Here is a 26,797-nt window from a genome sequence, read left to right on the forward strand (position 1 = left end):
ATAATTCAAAATGAAAAGAAATAGGCTACTCTCTGATTATGTAATCTGAATGAAATGTGCATTCTCTCTCTAAGCGCGTCCACGGAGATGATGAAAGTCAGCAATGTCAACTTCATCTTTGCAGCCGACACTGATTCAGAAAACATTATTAATAAACAATTAAAATGTCTCCTAATCATTACTTTTGCCTGTTCTTTATGGCAAGCTTTATGAGTGCTATATAGCCTATATTACGTAAACACTCATTATTATGGTTTATTCTCTCCAGTATTTAAGAAATTAAAACAACATAAATGTGATTGGTCAACTAATGCCTTAAATGAACATCTACTAGTCGACTAGAAAAAACCTATTTCACATATTTTGGATCCAGCACGTCACAAAGGGTATTCTGGTTTGAGCTCGAGCGCTGCTCGCATGCTCTGACACTATGGAGTTAATATTGTGCCATAATTAAACAAACAATCCAGCATTTTGCAAACAAACACGATCTGTTTTGTACGGAGCCCCAGACATGACATTTAGTAAATCGAGGGAACAAATTATAAATCGTGCACACGATTACATTTTTTTTCTTGCATGTCATGTGCGGGGCTCTGTATCTTTGCAAAGGAAAACTCGACTCTCAAACAAACAGAAAGTGATGTGCAAATACAAAGGTCAGTTTGAGCGAAAACGCAGAAGAGTAACAAATATATGTATTGTTTTACAAATAGCCTATAAAAAAAAAAATCATATTTCACAAATAAATACAAACCATCCTACAAATGGCATGTAACCTTTGAACAAATACCAAATCTAGAGCATACAAACACACACCTGTCTGTTACGATTGTAAGACACTTGCCTTTTTATGCAGTTCAGCAACTTTCTCTTCCAAAACAGCAGATGACGCTTTGCTATGGGTCAATTTACACTAGTCTCCCGAGAGAAGCCCCAAAACATGCATTTATTATTATTATAATAATAAACTTTATTTTATAGCGCCTTTAAAAGTTGTACCTCAAATCGCTTTACAAGAACATACAAATAAAATATAATGGAATAGGGGAAATAAAAGATAGAAACATACATCAAAACACATTTCAAGACATATATAGTTACATATAAAACAGTACAAAACCATAAAATAATTAGTGCACCATTTACTTGCATCAAACAACTCTGTTGGTATTATTAAAATTAGTATTATTATAACTGTTACTATTTAATTTATTGCCACACTTTAATATGTGAATTATATTATCAGAAAATAATCCTAAAATGATTGCTGCCCAAAGACACTGAACACCATTAAGGCAATAGGCAATAGATCCTTGAGTGTTGTTATATTATAATTATATTTTGATATATTTTAATATTTTTTCTCATTTTTTCATTGTGACCAAATTATGTAATATTAAGCCTTTTTTATTTTTTTAAGTCATAATTATTTAAGATGCAGAATTAAGTATTAAATGAAATCATTTGGCAAAATTGTTTATTTGATTTTACACAATTATTCCGGTAGTCTTGAAAAATAAATACATGTAAACACAGTTAAAAACTATTTCAGGTGTCTTGATTTAGCTTCACATGAGCACCAAGACTGATATAACCACTGAGAATAACAGATCCATACACAATATCCCACTGACAATAACATGCACTGCTTTTTAAGATATTAAACCACTTCGTTTTTTTTTCTGGATTCTACATTTACTTACATTTAATCATTTAGCACACACTTTTATCCATATAATAAACACTAGAGAAACTACCAGGCCATTCAAAAGAAAAACTATTAGAAAATTGGTGTAATGTTCAATGAATTCACATTTAAACTTTAAAAATATCTTTTAAAAGCTGACAAACATCGATCTCATCATGGCTGTGGGTGAAAACACTGTTAAACAGTTCGAAGAAGACGCTGACCACTGGAGTGGAAAAAACAATGAGTGTGAAATGAGATGAGAAATAAACTGATCACACGGTGGCAAAAATAAATGTGTGAACTAGAGTCATTTCTTCAGTTTTTATTCCACTCTGCTCTTAGTTCAGTGCAGCGATCTGAATGATTTAGTAGCAAGTGATTAATTGAGAGTCGATGAGAGAGAAGAACTGTAAGTGTAGAGACACTTTAACCTTTAAACACACTGTGGTTTAATACGTTTCTGCTAAAACAGATATTCATAAACAGTTTCAGACGTCACTGATGCCTTCAGGAGCCACAAGTGTCAAAAAGGAGGTGATGTTTGTGTGTATTTGCATGTGAATGTGTGTGAGAGAGAGATGAAGTGTGAAAACCACAGCAGAAATGCAGTGCACTGGAAAATTATTTTTAATATTGAGCAATGAAACTCAATTAGACCCCAACAACTTAAACCTCCAGAATAAGTATATAAATAAATAAATAAATAAATTATATATATATATATATATATATATATATATTATATATATTATATATTTTATATATATATATATATATGTTGATGTGTTAGAAGCAGGAAAAATAGGCAAGCGTAAGGATTTGAGCGAGTTTGACAAGGGCCAAATCATGATGGCTAGACGACTGGGTCAGAGTATCTCCAACTGCAGCTCTTGTGGGGTGTTCCCGGTCTGCAGTGGTCAGTATCTATCAAAAGTGGTCCAAGGAAGGAACAGTGGTGAACCGGCGACAGGGTCATGGGCGGACAAGGCCCATTGCACGTGGGGAGTGAAGGCTGGTCCGTGTGGTCCGATCCAACAGACGAGTTACTGTAGCTCAAATTGCTCAAGAAGTTAATGCTGGTTCTGATAGAAAGGTGTCAGAATACACAGAGCATCACAGTTTGTTGTGTATGGGGCTGCAGAGCCACAGACGAGTCAGGGTGCCCATGCTGACCCCTGTCCACCGCCGAAAGAGCCAACAGTGGACACGTGAGGTACTCCCTGGTGGCTGTGGCCTCTTTCAGCAGGATAATGCGCCCTTCCACAAAGCCAAAATGGTTCAGGAATGGTTTGAGGAGCACAACAACGAGTTTGAGGTGTTGACTTGGCCTCCAGATTCCCCAGATCTCAATCCAATCGAGCATCTGTGGGATGTGCTGAACAAACAAGTCCGATCCAGGGAGGCTCCACCTCACAACTTACAGGACTTAAAGGATCTGCTGCTAACATCTTGGTGCCAGATACCACAGCACACCTTCAGGGGTCTAGTGGAGCACATGCCTTGACAGGTCAGGGCTGTTTTGGCAGCAAAAGGGGGACCAACACAATATTAGGAAGGTGGTCATACTATTATGCTTAGGGCTGGCGTAAGGGTCCCCAGTAGGCTGCCAGTACAGGGCCCCTGAGAATTTGCTCATTGGCAAAACGTTGGCCCCTTAGCGCTGGCCCTGCACAGGCGGCCCTCACTTAACCCCCGGAAATCCCTCACTGGGCTCAAGAAGGCCCTCAGTATTAATCTACAACAATAAATCTGGCAGCACAGGGTGCCAAACATTTACCATTAATGAAAATAACGGTTAATGATCGTTAAAAAATAAATGGTCAGTGACTGGCAGGGGCATCTGCCACTCCAACACTCCCTAAACCATACTCTGTAAAATATAAATCTCCTTGATTCTGACCACTGCATGATGATTGAATCATCAATAAAGTAATCAACTTCATCTAACCAGAATTGCTCTTGCAGTTTTTGTTGAAACAAAAGTGCTTCAGAAACACACAGTTACAGCAGCCAGAGAAACACTAAAGTTAGGAAGTCAAGGGTCAAGAGCCCAACTAAAGCAAACACTGACCTCCATAACGGCCAAAATTTACTATTTTCAATAAAACATCAACATCTAAAAGTTTTGTTTGAAATAAATAGTCAAACTGGATTGTAATAAGATGCTGAGATCTAGACAGATCTGTTAGTGTTTAATGTTCTGCTGCTGATCATGTGACAGTGTTTTAATAAGGAGATTTAAATAAGGAGATTTTACTTTACTGACAGTCATTTGACCATTTTATCATCTAACTGTTTTGTTATTGTATTAATTACAGATTATTTTTGTAATTTTTTAAAAGTTGCTCTGGGCCTGAATGGGCTGGCCCACACTGGGCCATCATGGGCTTAATGTGGGCAGTCCGCTAGTGTGGGCTGCTCACAGAGAGCTGGCAGTGAGCACAAAGCTGTGGGCCTCGCCTGGGCAAGCCCACACTGGGCCTGTTTAGGTTTGGTGTGGGCTGGCCCTAGCCCACTGTGCCCGCAAAAAGCCAGCATGGGCCCCACAGGGGCATGTTTGCAGGGATGTGAATAGCCCTGTGTAAAAAAAAAAACAGAAAAAAATCAGATTGGTTGCTAAGGTGTTCCTATGCAGTTGCTTTACAGTTGCTGATATATTTGGGGTGGTTGCTAAGGTGTTGCTGTGCGGATGTTAAGGTACTCACGGTGTTTGCTAGGGTGTTGCTATGCGATTGCTAGGGTGATGTTATGCAGTTTCTAAGGTACTCTGGGTGGTTGCTAGGGTGTTGCTACGTGCCTGCTAGGGTACCTGGGTTGGTTGCTAGGGTGTTGCTAAGGTATTCTGAGTGGTTGCTAGGGTGTTGTTTTGCAGATGCTAAGGTACTCAGGGTGGTTGTTAAGGTGCTGCTATGCGGTTGCTACGGTACTGAGGTTGTTTGCTTGGGTGTTGCTATGTGGTTGCTAGGGTATCTAAGGTACTCAGAGTGGTTGCTAAGGTGTCAAACTGACTCCAAATAATATTGATGCTACATGTTTGCAGGACATTTAAAACATATAATCATGGTAATTTTATGTTTACCGAATTGTCAGACAGTTCAATTAGGAAAAGCTATTAAATATGATTCATGAGTTTACACGTACATGAAATCAAAATAAAGTAATTTGTATAGTAATTTATGCGTATTTGGCGTGCTGTCCAGGGGAGGGCTCCGAGCTCGGAATTTGGCCCGAACCCAGAGTACTCCCCCAAAAAAGCCAAGTAAGTGCAGAACAGCAATGATAAAACGAAGTGAAATTAACCCCCCAAAAATGTGAGGGGCACAAGAAGGTATTTGCAAAAATCGAGCTTGACTGGGAGGGCTCTCGCAGCATCCGACGGGGGCTTAATGCTCAACGGCATCGGATAGGTAAGCCCCACCAGCAGTTGAACGGTACGCTCTTGCTTATGGCGCGAGATTGTACGAGCATGATTCGGGATCAAGTTTAGCCGTTTGACCGGGAGGGCCCTCGCAGCGTCCAACGGGAGCTTTGGATGAAATTGCTCGCAGCATCGGACGGGTTGGCCCCGCCTGCAGTTGAACGTAGGGCGCCTACTGCATTCAGTTGGAAGGGTTTGACCAGCACTTCGAAGGGGCTGGGACACAGGAATAGACCCTTTGCCGCCCACGAACAGGGAACTCACACTGCAACACGAATGACGTCTGAATCAGGCAGGCTCTCACTGCTATTCGAACAGGAGGGCTCGACCGGTGCTTCAGGAGGGGGACTGAGCCTGGCTCACGAACGGGGAGCCCACACTGCGTGCGAACTGGGGAGCCTGCAATGTTGTAAAATATATAAACAAAGTCTAAAACGAAATACAATGATTGGTGAGTATGTCGATAGTAATAGGCTGTCTGGTATCTGGGCGGGTGGGATGGGTTCTTTGAATTCCTTTAATGAGAAGGGAAGTTTGAGAGTTATTTATGGCGGAGGCGGGCTTACCGCAAGCTAATTTATGGAAAAACTGAATGCCGCTTAGATAGCCTTTTATGGACCCAGCTTGGAGGCATTTTACACTGTTAAGGTGAGATATGAATGACATAATAGATAGAAGAGAAAAATCGGGAAATGGCAGGTTGTGAGAGAGGTGAAAAGTTTTGAAAGATTTCCATGCTGTGTAATGAAGATAGCAGCAGCGTTGTCTTGGGCATTTCCCTTCGTTGAAGTTATTACATACTTGCCTGTTTGCTGCTACGTTTGTGTTATTGAAAGCGTGATCCTCCCTAGCGGGTCGCGGAACATAACTAGTAGATTTGATTGGGTTCTGTTCTAGGCAGGGTGGAATTGAGGGATTAATTTGAGGGCATGTCATGGTGGCATGGTTAATGGATCTGCAAATTGCACAAGATGTTTCGGCATCCGAGGAAAACTCTGTTATGGAGATCGGTGTTCAACGCTCCCCAATAAGGACACTGATTCCATTGTGAAACACGAACAGTGCATTTAGCAGAAAAGAGTTTATGGTATGTATAGAAATGGCTACCCCCATAGGACGGCGCGAGCTCCGCTATGATGGAGAGATCATTCAGATCGCGCCATCTATGGGGAAAAGCAGAGCATATTGTTTCGGTATAGCGACTACAAGCAATACAAAACTCCGCCAAAGACAGTATGCGTGAGGAGGTCTGTGTATTGTTTTTTAAAGTTACAGAAATATCGCCGCAGTCCACCTGGCGATTGGACTCTGTTGGAGGAAATAAGGATAAAGAGCCCAAATCCATGTATGCAGAGAAGTATTGGGGAGGGGGGCCGGGGCTGAGGCCGTTTGCGGAGAATGCTGTGAAACTTGTCGCGGGATCGAGGTGAGAGAATGCTTTATACACCGGCTTCCTCTTGCACTGATTGGTTGATTTACCTGAACGTTCGCCTCCCGAATTTAGTTAAATAAAATTTTATATAATAAAAAATGATGTTGAATACTTTAACATTGAATGGGGTCAAATAGGAATGTTAATAACAATGTTTAGCTCACGAGTTCTTGATCCAGGAAATTCGAATCTGTGAATATGTTGCCAACTTTACTGAACTTATCCAGTTCAGGTGTCTTTCACTTACGTCAAAACCGTGTCCTTGAACTAAGCACTGAACATATTTCCTTATACTTGAAGGATTAGTTCACTTTCAAATGAAAGTTAGCTCAAGCTTTACTCACCCTCAAGCCATCCTAGGTGTATATGACTTTCTCTTTCAGATGAACACAATCGCAGAAATATTAATAAATATCCTGATGCATCCAAGCTTTATAATGGCAGTGAACAGGACCAATGAGTATGAGCTGAAGAAAGTGCCTCCATCCACATCCATCCATCATAAACAACATGGCTTCAGGGGGTTAATAAAGGCCTTCTGAAGCGAAGCGATGCGTTTGTGTAAAAAAAAAAAAAAAATCCATATTTATCAAGTTATGAAGTAAAATGTCAAGCTTCCGTGATCTGGTGGAAGCTAGATATTTTACTTCATAACTTGTTAAATATAGGTATTTTCTTTACACAAACACATTTCAGAAGGCCTTTATTAACCCCCTGGAGCCGTGTGGAGTATGTTTATGACTTTTTAGCAAACTATTTTAACACAAATATTTCAAAGGACGTTTTGTATTTCTACATGAGAGGTGAGTGAAATAATTGTATCATTGTCTTGGTGTGAAAAAAAATGCTAAAACCAGCCTGAGACGGTTAGCAGGTCTTGGTTTGTTTTTGGTCTGGCCTAGCTGGTGTTCAGCTGGTCAGTGGTCACAGCCCTGACCAGTTAAACAAAAAGAGTGGTCACAACCCCTCAAAACCAGCCTGCTAGACCAGCTATGACCAGCCTGGAAGATAGCAGCCTCATCTGATCCTCCACATTCTAGCAATCCTGTTCAGCTCCAGCAGAGTCACATTGGGGTCAGTGCGTGTGTTCAGTGAGGTTTTGGCAGCCACTAGATGTCGCCCTGGCAGTGTCAGACATCTGAAATTATGTTTATCATTTCTAAAGCACTGAGAACTACAGTGAATAGAAGTTAGTGTGCGTGTTTGGAGATGGGTCTGTGTTCCAGTCAGTAAATTTCAAGTTTTGAAATGAATATGGAAAGTACGTATATAAAGGGGTCTGCAGATGGTTAACTGTTCTAATAGACCAATATTATTATTATGATGTTATATATATATATATATATATATATATATATATATATATATATATATATGTATATATATATATATATATATATATATAAATCTCTCTTACCTTCACATTTAACACGTCATGCATTAACATTCATGGCCTCACAAATTAAGATCTGAGAAAAAATTACACCCCCTGATAGCACATCTCAAAGACGTCCATTTACATCTGTGTTTGCTCATTTGCAGTACGTCTCTCTAAGCCTAAGACTACTCTAAGACTAACTGCTTTTTCTAATATGTTTATCAGTTGTTTTTACACAGCACATGTTTTCCAGGTTTCTAGACCTTTAGCAGACATCTTAGAGAAGTACCTGCATTTGTGGATCAAAACACAAATGATGAAATGACTGTGGTGTCATCAGCCAGTTTTTCCCTCCAGAAGACCCAGATACAGTGCTTTATCTCCCCCTTGTGTCTGAACACGAAAGGATGTTATTTCAGCACTATCACTGTAACTAACATGCAAAGGTAAAATACTGCAAATTGTCTGTTATTTTTGTGATTGTTTGGTATTCTGCAGCCCTTCATCAAACCTTTCAACACAGAGCCCACCTCAGATTGCTTTTAATCAATACACAAATCGTAAAAACAGATAAAATCTGTTCCTAAATCCTGATTGGTTGGGCAAGGCAGACGCTTGGGTTGAGCCCACCCCTGCCCATGCCTAGAACTGACCATGGAAATACTTTGGATATATGGATATATATATATATATATATATATATATATATATATATAAACAGAACGTGTTGTTGTCCTTGAGGACATGTCCAGTTTGCAAAAACTATGCAAAGCGGCTGCAAAAGGAGGAAACTTCAAACACGTTTACCTACATTCGAGAAAACAATCCTTCCATGCAGATAAAGGTACATGAAATTAAACCATACCCAATCAGAAAGCGAGCAGACGGAAGACTCACCTCCAGCTCGCGCTGTAACATGTAAAGTCTCCACAACTTCATCTAAACATTTTTCTCTCCCCATCCCTTCAGCAAATTTTAGTCCATACACTAAAGCGCAATGTTTTTTTACTTTAAAGTCACGTTAAATGCAAGAGATTTTGCGAGATTTCCCGTGTTCACAGTAGAGGTGTTCCCGAAGGAGTTCGGGTCCAAAACTTCGATGAGTGCCTCGGACACGGGTTAGGTTCGCCATCAGTGGCCTCAGGTCTCGGGTAGCTAATTTAAAAATAAATGTGCTTTTTCCTAATGGACACGAGAAGTCCCGAATTCTTTTAAACTATGTTGGGCATTTAACAAAATTTTATTTAAAAAAAAAAAAAAAAAAAAAATCTACCTCACTTTTTCTAAGTTCTCTTTGAATCTTCTACGTACAATGGATTATACGCGCGGTTGCTGCCGCACTTAGACACAGTTGCTCCACATTTTTGCCTATACCGTTTCAACGAGCGCCGTTGGCATGGATTAAAATAAACTTTTAAAAATCATCTTATGGTCAGGTAAATAACATTACGCCAAAAGTTATAGGGCGTAATGAGGTTACTTCAGTGATGAATGATATGATGTTATTCCGCTAGGTGGCGACAAGTGTCTGATAAAATGTACTTTATGTATCATTTATTCAAGATAGAGTCACTTTTTTAAATGAAAGATCAAGAGGATAAACAACAGATTTTATTTCCACAGCCTTGAGTTTTTGAACGGATCGTTCAAAAACTCGTTCAAAAAGCTGTGGAAATAAAATCTTGAATGTGGTAATAATGTTGCTGTCTATGGAGGGTCTGAAAGCTCTCGGATTTCATCAAAAATATAATTTGTGTTCTGAAGATGAACGAAGGGTGTGGAACAACATGAGGGTGAGAAATTAATGACAGAATTTTCATTTTTCTGCGAACTAACCCTTTAAGATACACAGCATATAAACATTCAGTGTTGTCATATTTCGAATACCTCAACTGAATTTAGGTAATTTGTTTTGTACTTATTTTATTACTAACTGTTTACTTGTATTTTTTTGTAAATTTAATTCAGTTTGAAATCAAGCTTTACAAAGCTATACTGCAACAAAGTTACCCTATTGTAAATACACAGAGCGAGCAAAAGTTTAAGTGAGATTATTGTAATGGTAATTGATCAATGTAACATTATATAACATTATTGACAATGTTTAAATATGCAAATAAAAGCCTAAATTAAAATCTGTTCGTCGTATAAAGCAGATGCGTCTCTTCAGAAGACTTGAATTAAAACGCTCCATTTAAATTGATTACTGTTACGAGTCTTACAAGAAAATAATGATTGACTTGACAAAATGGATGGACAAAAAAGTTAGACATTAAAATATCTACGGTATACAGTATGTGGTGGTTTTCCCCATGTATTTAAAATGATACTGAATATTGATCATTTTCAAGGTATTGAAGTTAGAAAGTCCAGTATTGTGACCACTAAATCATCCACTTCAATAAGGTGAAAGTGCTTTGTTTAAAGTAGCTATTTTCTACATAGATCTATGATTTGATTGAATATTTTTTGATAATATATTAAATATCGCCGGCTAAAAAGTAATTAGTAATTTTAGTACTTTGAATAGTTTTTGAGAAGAGTAATTTGTACTTTTACTTGAGTACTTTTTTGACACCAGTACTTTTACTTGTAATTATTTCAGCAATGTAACAGTACTTGTACTTAAGTACAAATTTTCAGTACTCTTTCCACCACTGCTTTTCAAAAATTATACTCTATCTATAGAAACAGTTCCCATATTCGGTGGTGCACTTAATGGCAGTCTCAAACAGATGATGCAGTTTTTAATGTACAATGTCAAACTGGTTAGCTACTCACTCAGTTGTGTTACAGGGAAACACTCCAAGTCGCGCCGAGAAGCTTTGATCCTCTTCTCCTCCAGATGCACGGAAATCAGTCCAACGCTAAAATAATTGATGCGTGACTTAACAATCCTCTCTGTCCCTTCAGTTTCGCAATCTCGCGTTCGTCGCTCCTCCCCCCATCCATTACGATTGGTTGCATGTGAACACACCAATAACCCAATGAAATATCTTATTGGTTAGCATTTGAAATACCTCTGTACATAATATACAAAATCCAATTCATGTACACACAATATTGAAATAAAAAAGGTGTTTCTTAAGAAGTGTCTCTGCCCATCCTGCAGTCTCATATTGGAACAACCTTTTCGATAATTTAAATTGGAAAAATATATGGTCCATGCAACAAAGATTTCTTCTATTTCAAGTAGGTTTTTCAATGAATCCTAAATCTGTTATTTTTGGTTTCTTTGCAGTGGATTCAAATGCCTGCTTTATAATAAACCTAATTCTCTTTCTATGTAGATTTTATATTCATAAATGTAAATTTTTAAAATGCATGCAATGCATTTAAGACCTGTGACCTGTTCGCTCAAAGACTCAGGAATTCTATGAGTATGGGCAGGTTTGCAAGTAGTCAGTTTTAATTTAGACCTAAATGGGAACCTTTGATTATCCAGAGTGGCTAAGTATTCAGGTTTCCTATCTTCTGCCTGCAGGTGGCCCCCACACCACATAAGGTACAGTTCTTCTGCACAGCTCAACATCTGGACTTCTCACATTGACAACATTTGAGGCAGGCTTTCTGGAGCCTGTTGTCCAGTTATGTTGTGTCCTTGTTAGAGCGTCTGACTCCCATGCGAAAGGGCCCGGGTTCGTGTCCTACTTGGAGCGGGCAGATGCGAACTGGAAGGGCTACATATGTCTCAGGAATAAAATCATGAGTTGGGCTTTTCTGCTGGCACAGGAGAAAGCAGAAAAACATCAATATACTGACTGTGTTTAAACTTATTAATTATCACCGCAGTTTTTCTTACTACTTCCGGTCATCTGTGAAAACAAATTATCCATTAGATCAAATTATTCATAATGGTGATTTCATGTTGATTTCTTTTACCTTTATTTATTGGCCTGTGATTTCTTTTTATAACTTATCTTTTATTCTTACATTTACTTTACACTCCTATATCATTAATCATGAAATATACTTTACTAAAGAATTTTATATATAGAAAGACAGTGGAGCCCCGCACATGACATGCAAGAAAAAAAATTTAAATCATCCGCACGATTTACTATTTCGTTCCCTCGATTTATAAATCATGTGCAAATAGTAAATCGTTATGAGACACAATTGTTAGACTTCATTGGTGATTTCAAATATGAAATTTAATCACAGTTTTGGAGAATTTTATGTTTCCCCAAGAGGCATTTCAAAGCAGTAGCCCCTCACTGCAGAACACACAAGATCCAGGGGACGGAGACTGGTATTAGGGATATGTAGTGGGAGGAGTAAAACCACACATGGCACCTCACTACATGGTAAAAAGTAAAAATATTGTTTCTATATTTAAAATGGCTTTATGATATTTAGTATATAAACACATTTAATATAAATACGAATGCACAAAACTGCAAGTTTATGACAAAAATAGTTTGTAATTTGGCCTTTATTACTCATTTTACATGTCTACATTAAAATAAAATTAGATATTTACCTATATTTTTGACAAAATACCACGGTTACAGTTAGTGTTACCACAGTAAATCCATGATAAAAGTTGAATTGTTGGTTGAACAGTATTCTAACTGGATCAGCTCAATGTTTCTCCTGATTGCACATTAGTGTTGTTGATTAAGTCAGCGGTGTTTTAACTGGCTTTAAATTAAATTAAATCACAGATTTGCAACTTGTACCTGAGACCTCTACTCCGAGCTCGAACACTTCTCACTGGCTGTTAGTGCTCGAGTGATCGAGACAAGTAAACACATTTGTGAGCTCGTGAGTCGCGCGCTATGCAGTACGCAAAAGTAGCGCTGTTTCGTTTCGGGCTGTTTCCCTGGCCTTAAATCTAGTACTGCCACCTTGTGTTAACATTGTGAAACTGCACGATTTGTAAATTATGCATGGCGGGGCACATAATATATTTTAAGCTGCGGTCCGTTTGAAATTTATCCGCGGGCCGTAGTTTGGACACCCCTGATCTAGGGTCTGTAATGGTTCTCATGTCCTGTTAACACCGTGTCCTAACCAAGTGGCAGCCTCCCCCAGTTTCTTTTGAAGCCAATACGGAAGTGACTTAAACTGCGATTCATCGACTGGCCGCTATAGACAGGCTCCAAAAGAGAGCAGAATCTCATTGACCCACATGTTAAAACGGCCAACTTTACAGCAGAAAAAAACGTTTACAGCATGGATCAAATTGTGGTTTTGGTCTATACAGCTAATTTTGCCCTTCATGACAACTCTGAGGGGGCTGAATTTTTTTGTAACTCATCCGTTTAAATTATATTAAGCCTTAAAGTTCAGTATAATTAAGGGCGTGGTCACTTGACAGGTAGATTGCTGCTGCTCTCTGAGAGCTGCCATGTTACCTCAGCTAATTCCAGCCACTGAATTTGGCATCTCTGCCGTGTTTGTACTTTTTTTCGGGATTATTTTTTACAATAATAAAATAATAATATATACAATTATAAAATAATATGGCTTGCTGCAGTAATGGTCGAGATCGAGACAGATGTAGGCCTACGTCTCTGTGCATGCATGCGGAAGATAAACAGAACACACGTTGTTGGATCGATTGTGGCATTGGCTAAAGTTTTGTTCCTGAGATTTACTAGTTATAAAACTAAAACTGCTGCATTTTGAAAAAAATATACTTTGGACGCGGGCTTATTTGTACGATCATATACAGTTTTACAACATAAACAATGCTCAGGTTGCATAATTTCTTGAAGAACAATGATGGAGAACAGATCATTCAGAAGAAATGTGATGCAAACAATGGATAATATATCAATATTTCATGGATTTAATGCTTTTTGGACAAAAAGTACTGTTTTTTGTTTTTCAATGGACACTCATGGACATTTTACCCAATTAAGTGCCACGGATTCATCTCGCGATTGCTATTTCATTATAAAGGTACGAAGTTCCGTTTGATTTTTCATGTTGTTATTTGCACACCCGACACAAATTACAATTACTGGTGCTGGAGCATCTATATCATAAAAAAGACACCATATTGACAGTAAACATTTAGAACTTTCAAATGATATAACTTGTTATCTTTATTAATATTTTAGATAGTATAAGATAGACAGATAGCTCCTTTGCCTGCTAACATGATCACATCGCGCTAGGTGGGCATGGTTTCAGCAATCAGTCACCTCAGTTCCAACCACGTCCCGCCTCTTTGCCCATTTTCATTTATCCGGGAGGGACGTGCGGTGATGCGCTGCTAAGATGGCAGCGGCCTAATTTTCGCTTCAAAAATGCTCTTCAGAAATTTACGGGTGACTTAATTTATATAGTGCTTTTACAATACATATTGTTTCAAAGCAGCTTCACAGTGATAACAGGAAATGAATGGAACAGAAATTGTTTTGGCTTTACAGCAGCTCTAGAAAAAGTTATTGTACAGCTAAAGGTTTTGATTGACTCAATTCCATTATAACAATCATAAGTTATTAACTTAGGGACCACTTACACAACACCATTTTCAACTAAAAACAGAAAACTTAATGCGTTCTGGCCATATATAAATTGTATTAAAGGGTTAGTTCACCCAAAAATGAAAATTATGTCATTTATTACTCACCCTCATGTCGTTCCACACCCCTAAGGCCTTCGTTCATCTTCAGAACACAAATTAAGATATTTTTGATGAAATCCGATGGCTCAGTGAGGCCTCTATTGTGAGCAATGATACTGAAACTCTCAAGATCCAGAAAGGTACTCAAAACATATTTAAAACAGTTCATGTGAGTTCAGACTTTTCAACAATATCTAGTGATGGCCGATTTCAAAACACTGCTTCGAATCGTTTGTTTCGAATCAGTGATTCGCGTGTCAAAATGATAAACTGCTGAAATGACGTGACTTTGGTGCTCCGAACCACTGATTCAACACAAAAGATTTGAAGCAGTGTTTTGAAATCAGCCATCACTAGATTATAAAATTTTAGATTACAAAATTATAAAACTGCTTATTGGATGTTGCATTTATTATCCCCCTCAATCTCTAATTTCTCAAACACATATCTCTACAGTTCTTTTTCAGCATCAAAAAGATTTGGCCTTACCTTCTGATTGTTTGGATTGAGACCGTTGCACAATAATTGGAGATTTCAAGGGGAACCCAGCCAGACTCAGTCAGGTTCGATGCTCAGGTATTGATAATAGGATATGTAAAAATAATTCACTCTGAGACTTGGATAAAAAATTGCCAAATATATTGGTTTCTTTTTAATAACAAAATCCAGAATAAAACATAACAGCGAGGAAGTCTTCGCTCGAGGTGTGGCAAACTTCTGTTACAAGTTTTTCAATATATATAGCTTGCAGAAATCACATCATTTATTTCATCAGAGAGACTTCTCCTTACATAGAAAAAAAAGACATTAGAAACTCACACCTTTCTGTTGCAGCGAGCTCAAGCTGCAAAGCATAAAATACAAAGTTTGGTTGCAGCCTGCCTCGCAACACCTTTTGCAGACTGCAACACATTTTCAATGCTAAAGCTTGAGACCTTCGCTTTATTTTCCATATAGCACTGTAAACATAAGTAAAATCAGATCAACCATATCAACTCTAAGTTCTTTTCGTTCATTTGACAGAAATTTGTCAGTAAAGTTCATTTCATATGTTGGACCCAGCTCAACATGACTAAAGATAATTTAAAAGTAACTGATAAATTCACATGCACCCAGGGTACTTGGAATACAACTTAATGCAATAATTTATAGTAGAGTATAACTTAAGAATCATTAGGGAATATCAGGACAAAACACGAAACAAGAGTCCACATAACAAAAGCTTGGGTTCAATAAAATCTCTGTCGCTGTCATATAAAAATGTATACAACTATATTATATTAAAACTTTATAAAATATTATATTAAAACTTTATAAAATATTATATTAAAACTTTATATTTACATCACTATTTAAATATTAAATTAACTGTTCAGCCAGATGGTTTTGTTTCATCATCTTCAGGATGTCCACTGTGTGCTCCAAAGCTCTGTTTTGTCCAAAAATATTTACCATCTGATCCACTATGTCCATGTTATCTGCATTCTCAAGGAGAACGACTGGAACTAACTTACGTTGTTTCAAATACCACTTGAACATCTTTATATTGTCACCGTCCAAATCATTCAGGATTTGCAGAAGCTGTTCTGGAACAGGGATCTATGGCATATAAGGTCAGAAGTTATTGATGAGCGATTATTGGTCTCTGGAGTAAAACTGAGGCCTTACAGTTAAAACCTACAAAATAAGAATAAACATATTTGAAGTAGTATTTAAATAAATTGATGCAACACTGACATAACATAATACTCAAAAGACATGCAAAGGCCAGCAGCTCAGCTTGGACGTAAGTGTTGAAACTGTTAAATTCAGGGATGAAAGACAAGCAAAACACTTTCAGGACCATTTTTGAATGTTTGTGTGACAATGGGTTCCTAATAAGCAGAGATGGGTAGTAACTTACTACATTTACTTTGTTACATTTACTTGAGTATTGTTTTTTGGTTGAAAATTTTGACGTTTAAGAGTAGATTTAAATGTGGGTACTTTTACTTTAACTTGAGTACATTTCTAATGAAACATCTGTACTTTTACTCCGTTACACTGGGCGACATTCCTCTCGTTACTTTATTTTAATGCAGTGCATGTTAAGAAATGTGTAGTTTATTCCAAGAGCGCGTCTCTGTTTTTCTGGGGCATGAGTGATGCCCCATTCACAAATGAATCACTATTTTGTGTCGATTATGTTCAAAGACTTGCCCTACATCCCAATGTGCATTCTGTCCACCCTATACACCCTAAATAGTATTGAATATAACTAATGTCACATACTAATTAGGATGGATAATATGCACATTGAGACACAGACTCGATCAACCAAGTTGGCAAAACTGTCTAAATTGCAGAAATTTGTGGGTATACGCGCCTGCAGAAATATAAGGTTGATAACATTTTGGAGAACAAAAGGAAGAAGATCCATCAATGTGTGTTTGATCATTGTTTTTGTTCAGATGTTCAGTAGCGGTTATGAACAGAGCACCAGCACATGTGTAGAGTTTTCCTTCTTTTTTTCTTCCTTTAGTGATCATGTGTCGTTCATTTTAAACAAATCTTTAATATGACTTGGGAACAACGAGTTGTCTCAGCCAGTACAGGTCTCTGCAGGACAGTAATAGGAGTTACCAGATCAGTGGACGAGGCCATAAACAGAGGGGCGTTTTTGAGAGTGTTACCCGATTTGCCCACATCAGAGTGTGGGTAGGGTTTAGGGCTGGGGTCAGGTGAAGGGGATCATTTTCATTGCATTATTTATAAACACCCACCAGTTTGATAACACCCACAAATACAGAAACACCCACTTTTGTTCCACATGATTCATTCATTTTGTGTTGACCGTGCATGTGCAACATCCCTCAGGTTCTGTACAGGAAAAAGAAATGATTAGCTCACTTCTCAATTCTTCAGGTCTGCGTTCAGCCCCGACAAAACGTTGCAAAACGTTTTTTAAACGGAAACGGTGGTGCGTTGAACACCCTGTTCTGATGACGCAAGAGTTGCAACTATGGCAGCTGAGAAGGCCATTCTTTGTGTTCTTTTTGAAGATTTTTCAGAGCTTGATGAAATCGGTATAAATACGTGTTTAGTACTGCAAAATATGCTCAATGTTATAGTCACTGCCCTTGCCGTCTTCTAATATCTTAAATTGTTGCGTATACCGAGCTGCAGCGGACACATTTGTAAACGACTTTACTTGTACCCATTGTGCGAGCTGTCTCTTTAATACCACGTCATATACATGTTGCTGCTGATTGGGCTGACATTTTTGACACACCCACCAAACAAGAGAAAACGTATCTCAAACCCTGTTGCACACCGTTTCCAAGTAACATTTCAGAAACTGTAGCAAAATGTTGGTCACTGGTTTGAGCTTGAACATGCCCCATCACAGCCCCATAGGCTGAATGCAGAAACATCTCATTTTTCATCTCTCGAGTCTTCGGGTCTGAGTCTTTCGTTCTTTTTTCACGTGACAGCCTTATTGGATACAGAAATTAGTTAATTCACAACCTTCCTAACAAAGAAGTGCGTAGTTATTTTTTGTTTAGTTTTTTTTTTTTTTAGCTAGTATAATAATTGATTTTCCTATGAAGACTTAACATATTGGTCTAATATTTGTATAAAAAGATTGGTCAGAAGGGACATAGTGGCATAACATAAATGTTTATTGCACATATCTTTTGATAATTATGATAATTCCTAAATATAATGCAACATACTGTCGACAGCATAGGGACAGTAGTAATAGGAATGTAATCTTGTATTTGTTGTAAGGCACTGAGCCAGAAAGTGGTCACGTGACAAAAGAACGAAGGTCTCAGACCTGAAGACTCAAGAGATGAACTAATCATTTCTGTTCCTGCATTCAGCCCTATTGGGCTGTGACAGGATGAACAAACAACTCGAACCTGAAAGACTTGAGAGGCAAACTAATCATTTCTGTTTCCAGGACTGCATGGGGCTGTTACGGCCCAGATCAGACACTGACGACGGAACTAACGACTCGAACCCAAAGACACGAGAGGTATATATATCTAATCATTTTGTGGAACAGACGTGATAAATGTGAGGTGACAAAAGAAAGAACAACTCGGAACGGAAGGTGAGGTGAACTAACAGACTGCATAGCCTGAAGATCCTGCTAAGCAATTAATGAATTATTTCTTAATTTGGCCTACATGGCTGTATTAACCTATAGTTTATTTTTTATTCCAAATATGATAAACATCCGCATAAGTAGTGTGATAGGTTATTTAACATGTAACATTTCAATTATATCCTGCTGAAATGAATGAAATGACTTGGAAAAAAGATTCATTAATTTTGCTGAACAAGATTCAAAGATCCGAGTCAGTAAAATGATCTGTTAATTCCTGCTACTAGTTATGTTGTGTTTTGATACTGTTCAAAAAGATTGAATCCAATGTTTGGTGATAAAACAGCATAACGAGTGATTTATTAGCTTTTATCTCTTCTGGATTATTGTAAATCTCTATATTTTGGAATATCTCAGTCCTCTATGAGAAAGCTTCAAATGGTTCAAAATGCTGAATCCAGATTTTTAAAGGGATGAGATGAGATGAATATGAAGAAACATTCCCTTTGGCATGTGTAAAAAGATGCATTGAAGAAAGTGAAACCCCTCACTGTTGAGTTGCGTGTTAAAGGCAGACTTGTGAACTTTGAAATTGGTACAAGATGTAGTATCAGCCTTATGAATGAGGGAATGTTCAATGATATCTGAAAGGACTCAGAAGCTCCCAAACTGAGCCCTTCAGAGTTGCTTCAGCTCCTGCTGTCTTCCAGAGAACAAAGGAGGGACTGTTGCAAAGTTGTTGTTTATCTGGATGATATTTTAGAGACTGGAATAAACCAATAAAGTCACTTGAAGTGTCAAGTAGAAGCCACATGTGCGTAAATGAAGAGATAATGTGCGTCAAAAGTGAATATAAAAACAGGGGCCCTTAGAGCTCTCTGGTGTGTGTAGAAGATCTGTTGAAGAGAGAAAGAGCATACAAGCAAGCAGCAAGTGGAAGCCAGCTCCAGACCACAACCCTCAGAAGATCAAAGAAGTCACCTGAGAGAGAAGCTTTAATATGTAATTGTTTATTTTGGCCCATGGAACTTCCAGATATCCCAACGGACTTTACAAAGTCAGTCAAGGTTGCCAACTAGTCACAACAGAGTGTGGCCGTGGGAGTGCATTAGCAGGCATAGCTGTCCTCTGAGGGCGAAGAGCCAGCTGTGGTGCACTGAATGGAAGGCTAACCCACCCCACCCAGGTAAGCTTGGTTGATATCTGAACTGTAGGCCTAGGAGGTACGGTAGTGATCGGAGTAGACCCTGAGATAATATAATCCAAGAAGAGAATATTATATGCCTACCTGACTCCTCCTGAAACTAAAAAGGTAAACCTTTTACAGGAGTTGAGTAATATAATACAGGAAGTGGCTTGTGACCAAGATAGTGTTTCGTGGTTACGGTAGAAACCACCCAGGGGGTGACACGGCACAACTGGATGAAGTGTTATCGAGGCTGAAAAGAAGCTGGTATGCTGCTGAAGTGGGAAAAATGTTCCTGACAGATGAGGTGGAATATTAGTAAGTTCCTTCCAAATCTGGCAATGCTGCTAGCCCCACTTGTACCTGCTGCTGTTCAATGAAATGAAGGCAGTTCCTCAAATGGGATCGCCCAGTGTGCAAAGGTGGGCTGTTAAAAGTATATCAGTACAACACTGTATACAAGCCAGGAAAGTACCACCGAAATGCTGATGCGCTGAGTAGACTCCCAGTGCCAGGTGTGGGAGAACCTGATGACACTTACGATAAAGTGCTGGATACGATCAAAAGTGCAATGCTAAATCAGAAGAGGACATCACGTGGGGGGCGAGAATGAAGGTCGAGCTGCTGTATCGAAACAGTAACATCAGAAGGCCCGATCATACAAGTGGTGCAGAAATGTGAGGTGTGTCAAAGTTTCAAAAAGGCACTTGCTCAAGCTCCTATGCACCCATAGTAGTGGCTGGGCCCACCCTGGGAAAGTCTTTGTGTAGACTATGCTGAGCTCTTCTTAGGAAGGATGTTCCCCATTCTGGTAGATTCTCATTGCAAGTGGATGGAAGTTTATCCTGTCACACATGCCTCTTCCCAAATTACCACTGAGAAACTAAGAATGTGTTTCAGTACACATGTATGAAATGGCATTCAGCATGTAACGTCAGCTCCTTACCATCCTTCTTCAAACGGCCTAGTTTGAATGCACTGTTCAAACTTTTAAGGAGGGGATGAAAAAGATGAAAGGTGACACTGTTGAGACAAGAGTAGCAAGATTCTCGTTTAATTATAGAGTCACTCCTCATGCAGCAACTGGGTTGTCATCTGCTCAGATGTTAATGTCATGGAAGTTGAGATCCACATTTGACTTACTCCTTCCTGATGTGAAGACCAAAGTTCTTAAACAAAGAGAAGGCCAAGACAAAAGTTGCAAACTCTGAAATTTTGAAGTTTATTAAAAATACGGCACTGAAATATTTTGGGATATATCAGCAAGTTGCTTTCAGTTAAAACATCTCAAACATGTATTTTAGTCTGGGGACTAGCTTAAGCCTTGTCTGTGAAACCGGGGGTTAATTTATTTTCTTAATATTTCGCTTGTCGCCCAAACGTAGTGAAAAAATAAATGAGAAGAGAAGTATTTTGTGTTAAGCAAGTTGTTTTTTAAATGCAGAGTAAGCTAATCTAAGATCTTCTATTATCATCACAGCACGTCAGTTATGCAGTAATGTGCTATGAAATTTTTGTGGGGCAAATGAATTGTAATTTTAATTTAATAATAAAAGTAGCATCATCATAATAATAATAATCATTCAAAATATTGGGGGTGGGGTGGATGGCAGGCAGTGGGGATGGAATCACCCAAAAAGCCCCCTGTCTGAATATAATTACCAGTGGGTAAAGATCCTCCCGAGAGCTACTCACATTGACGTCTGATATTTCACCAATGCTTTCTCGACCTGTTGGAGAAACAGTGAAAAATCAAAGTGTATCTCACAGTGCTGTGCATGAGAATCTATCTAAAAATTTTGGACACAAAAAATATGAAACAAAAAATTGGATGGTTGTGAAAAGCTTGTGTTTTTGATGAGATTCATGAGACCAGTTTAGATTTGTGGCAGACAGATGATGCATTTATTGATTAATTCTAAAATAAAATAGCATGAGATATATGTAACAGGGGCATATTCACCAGAGTAAACAGAAAAGCTGTTCTTAAAGGGATAGTTCACTAAAAAATGAAAATTCTGTCATCATTTATTCACCCTCAAGTTGTTCCAAACTTATATGAGTTTCTTTGTTCTGCTGAACACAAAAGCAGATATTTTGAAGAGAGTTTGTAAACAAACCATTTTGGGGCACCATTAATTTCTATGGTAGGAAAAGAAAATACTATGAAAGTCAGTGGTGGTTTCCCACATTCTTCAAAATATCTTCTTTTGTGTTCAGCAGAACAAAGAAACTCATATAAGTTTGGAACAACTTGAGGGTGAGTAAATGATGACAATTTGAATGTTTTCGTTGAAGTATCCCATTAAGTTTTACTGTGGTCATACTTGTTTCATACAGATATTGAGGTTAAACAGTGATTCAAGCTCACATCTGAGATTTTGAACTGTGATACTGATGCAGTGAAATGTTGTATTTCTACTCTATTACAACACTGGACAATTTATGTCTATTACGCTTTTGAGTCCAGATTCGGTTTTAATTAAATGGGTTAAACTCATCAACCTGTTAGTAGAGACTCCAAGACCAGAAATATATGGGTCAGATAAAGGAGACATCCAAAATGTGCAGTGCTGGTGTGCCTCCAGGAACAGGGTTGGGAAACACTGGTCTACAGTACTGCGGTATAACTCTATTTGAAATTTGCCTGATAAATGTTTAAAGCAACTGCTTAGGAAAGCATCTGGTTATATGTTTTAGCTGGGGTTGTTTCGCTGCACTGGCATTTAATTTGGAGCTGAACTCCAGGACCTCCAGGAGCAGGATTGGACACTCCTGATCTAAAAGCACTAGGACAGAAATGAAGTGGTTTTTAACACTGTTCATGGAGCCCATTTTGCATGACTCTCATCAATAGAGACTCTAAAACTTCAAACCACTATAATCTCTCGAAAACATTTTTATTTATTAACTTGAATCAGGGGTCTTCAGGCACTCGCACTACCCACTGATCCACTTCACTGTGAATTATTCCTTTACAACACAAAATCGAAAACAAGAGTGTGTGGATCATCATTGATCAGTCACTACTCACCATTAATCCATTTGAAAAACAAAAAACAAAAAGCTGCCAGGACAAGCTCAGCTCCAATCACAAATCCAATCATTGCTCCAGTGGGAATCTCTGGCAGGCAGTCCCAGCATTTTCCATCTATACAAATGCAAAGAAGATGAAATTAGTTTTAATTAATTAAGGATATAATTTACAACTTACAATTCTTTTTCATTCTAATATCAGGTGATATTTCTGCCTCTTGGTGTAACTGCTTTAATTACCCCATTTGTTGATAATTGGTTCTTTAAGGGATTTGTGGGACACCAAACAATAATAATCTGCTCTTTCATCCCCCTCCTTGATCTCCACACTCTTACTCATCTGGAAGGATCCATCATGGTTTGGTCTGATTCCTGTGGATTCAATCTCATGTTCAGGCAGAGATATGTGATTTTTCGTAATGTTCATCATCAGGTCTTTGTGGTAGAAGCCAGTTGCCATGCAGGTGAGTTTCAGCTTGGTTTTGTATTTGATATACCTTTTTGCAAACAAATGAACATCTGGAGGAGCTGAAAACACAGGAATCAGTTCATCAGTCAGTTTCATCTATAACATCTGCTGATAATCTACAAACACACATTTACTCACATGTTTTTCTGAGCTCCTCATCTCCATATTCTCTGAATTTGTTGAGCCAGTCCACACACTTTGTCTCCAGGTATGCTTTGGAGATTTGCTTTAGTTCGGGTTTATAATACCATTTTCTCTTGGTTGGTAGAGCTGCATCAACTGCAGCGACCCATCGAGACTTTTTAATATCAAAAGACAAGAAGTTTTCTCCATCATAGCTGTACTCATCAATGCCTTTGAGAAACTTCACTTCATCTCCCTGCTGCTCAACTTCACAACCATGTCTCCACTGAAGAACATGAAGATCTGAAATGGACACAAATATAAATTGTTGTGAGATGATAATAAAAATCATATAGAGGCTAAACGGTATGAATGTTCCTCACCTGATTCACTTTGATTCATGCGGTTCCTCAGAATTTTGACGCTCACATTAAACCACTCTTCTTTACTCTTTCTGGACTGAGTGCCTCTTTCCCAGTAATCCTCCTGCAGTTTTTCTTTCATCCACTGTTGCTTGGGAATCTTTCTCTTTTCTTCACTATTGTAATAGTCGATCTGTGTGTCGTCCAGCAGACCCATAGCAGAGAATTCATAGATGCCCGACAGATTCACAGGTTTAGACAAGACTGTGTAAATGTAATACAGCGAGTGTTTCTCTGCAATCAAGAGGAATAAAATATGCATGAAAGAATGTTCACTAAAGTGTAAATGTGATGAAAGTGGTAAGTTCCAGGAAGCGAAAGCTGCTAAAACATGAGGTGGATAAAGCATATAAAACACAGTGAAGACATTTCAGTTACAGAAAGATGTGTAACACTTCAGTATGGGGAAAACATATTCATTATTAAATATGAGTATGACTTTTGCCTCAGTTAACTCATTTACTTAATTTAATATGTTATTTATGAGTAGCCTATTAATAAACCGCAAATATCATAAGCAAGCTAATAAACAGATAATTAAAAAGTGTTACCGAAAGATGTTATTCTTTTGATAAAGTAATTTAAGGCTGCTGAAACATCCTGTTGAGCCTGTAATAACACGCTGACATCAATCACATATGATTAATAATGTTGATCGCAGTTAGGTCAAGTCACAGTTCGCTTTGTTTAGTTAACAAAACTCGTATACTTAGTTATATGAGTATATAAATATGCAAAATATTTCATGCACAATGTCTGTAGTTACAAAGACGCTTTAGATGAGGAAGCGTAAAAGTTTTACTTTCATTTTTGTTCTCTGATTCTAAACTCAATAAAAGTTCATTATTTACCTGCTCGAGCTGAACGCAAAGTCCCATTAAGAAGAAAAACACAAAACAGAGCGATTCTGTCGAAACCCGTGCCCATAGTCCAAAAGCCTTCAGTGAATTTTACTGATGTTTACATACAGTTCCTTCTTCAACAACAGGAAAGCAAAAACCGCAAACAGCAGAATAACGTTTTAACCAGAGTGCGAGTTTTTTTGGGGAGGTATGAGCCCCATAATGAAGGTTTGATCCTCCCTAAACGACAACAAAATATGATGTTGGGAGGGGGTCACTGAAAGCAGTCAACACGTAATTTACAATAAACAAATTGCGGCATTACATTTACAGTAGATTTGTTCGTTATCATATTTATAGTCATTTTCATTTACGCGTGTAGTTTGCATTGTTCAGCATTATAACCAATCATACACGTTTTTGTTGAGTTTAGGAATGCAATGTCCAATCAGAGGCGTAGTGATTAGTCACCGCGCTTTTTTTTCTTATATTTAATGTATTCTCATTCTCTTTTTTTTAATGCAAAAAATATACACAGTTTTGTACATGCATAAGTAGAAGACAAATAAACATACATATGAATATGAAAGTAAAAATAAATTAGGTCATGCCAGGGTAAAATTACAACAATTTAAAGTAACAAAAAGCTTCATTGGTCTTTCTTGCTCTTTTGTTCTTGATTTTGTTTAATGTAGTACCGTAATCTCTTTTATAAAATGTTCAAAGTTTGGCTTAGCTTTAGTCCATTTTTTTTTTCACATAAATGTGATATTTTCCAAGTAAAATAAAAGGTTGAATAAGGAAGCACATCGTACTTTTGGAATCAACACTGTCCTGTACAAAAAAAATAAATAATACTACATCATACAGATCAATTTGTATACATGTTCCAAACAACCTAGAAATCAAATTAGAAACATCCAACCAAAACATTTTTGAATATATCCAATAACAAAAATAAAAAAAACATGAGTCACAGATTCATTGCCATTGCCACAAAATTAACATAAGTTTTCAATATTCAAATGGAAATGTTCAAGCAACTCCTTGACATGGAAAATACTGTGTAGAAATTTATATGATACCTCTCTAATTTTATTATTAATAAAAAACTTCTTTGTTAACAATTTATCTTTGTTAGGCTTGGGTATAAGTGTAATTACTCCTTGTTTTAGCGATGCGGGCATTTCTCCCAAATCAATTGCTTCTTTAAAGCTGCAAGTAAAAAGGGTGCCAGGTCATTACAAAAAGTTTTATAAAACTCCCCTGTCAAGCCGTCATTTCCAGGAGACTTATTTACTTCAAGACTATTTAGTTACAGTTTGTAATTTCCTCAATATTTAATTCTTTATCACATGATTTTTTGTTGTCTGACATAATCTTATTAATACTGATTAATAAATTACTATAATAAAAATCTGCATCATTTAGTTGATTATTTGAACTATACAATTTACTATAAAATTGTTTAACAAAATAAGAAATATCCTTGGGATTATCATTAGTAAGTCCATTTATTATTAATTTGTTTACAGAAATTATTTCTCTATTTTTTCTAAACCAAAAAAAATTTTAGTTTTTTTTCCTCCTGCTTCCATCCATTTTCGTCTAGACCTAACAAAAGCACCCCTAGCTTTCTCTTCATAAATATTATCCAGCTCATCCTGCAGTTTAGCAAGCTTTAATAATTCAGTGCTTGACATATTTTGGTTATTTCTACAATGAAGGATCATATTTCATATTCATTAATTATTTTGTTTTCATTTTCTTTATTGCGAATTTCCTTATTTCAAATTTTGTTTGTTCCCATAATTTCCCACAAGTTTGAATCAAAGAAGTCTGTTGCCAATATTTAACAATTAAATTCTCAATTTGGTCACAAAAATCATTAGGTTTCAATAGACTATAATTGAACTTCCAATATCCTCGCTTAACTCTACTTAACTGACAAACTAACACATTCATTTTATGCCTTTGTGATTTGTTAAAACTGATGGTTTAATAGTAAGAAATTCAACTCTTTCTTTTATATGTTCTGAAATGAGCCAAAAAACAATATGTGATTGTTGAGATCTGTCCCTATTACTCCATGTATACAAAAGTGACTGTGGATTTTTACATCTCC

General features: G+C 37.6%; 1 protein-coding gene across 1 annotated transcript in view; it reads right to left on the reverse strand.

Annotated features, from left to right (window-relative positions):
- The window catches only part of LOC127509925 (H-2 class I histocompatibility antigen, Q10 alpha chain-like), a 52,572-nt gene extending 27,619 nt beyond the window's left edge, over nucleotides 1–24,953 (reverse strand). Inside the window, exon 1 of the mRNA XM_051889291.1 lies at nucleotides 24,682–24,953. Coding sequence (XP_051745251.1) covers nucleotides 24,682–24,757 — 76 coding nt within the window. The 5' untranslated portion in view covers nucleotides 24,758–24,953. The remainder of the gene's footprint in view (nucleotides 1–24,681) is intronic.
- Nucleotides 24,954–26,797: the final 1,844 nt, after the last annotated feature.

This window comes from Ctenopharyngodon idella, chromosome 3 (genome assembly GCF_019924925.1).
Source record: "Ctenopharyngodon idella isolate HZGC_01 chromosome 3, HZGC01, whole genome shotgun sequence".
NCBI lineage: Eukaryota > Metazoa > Chordata > Actinopteri > Cypriniformes > Xenocyprididae > Ctenopharyngodon > Ctenopharyngodon idella.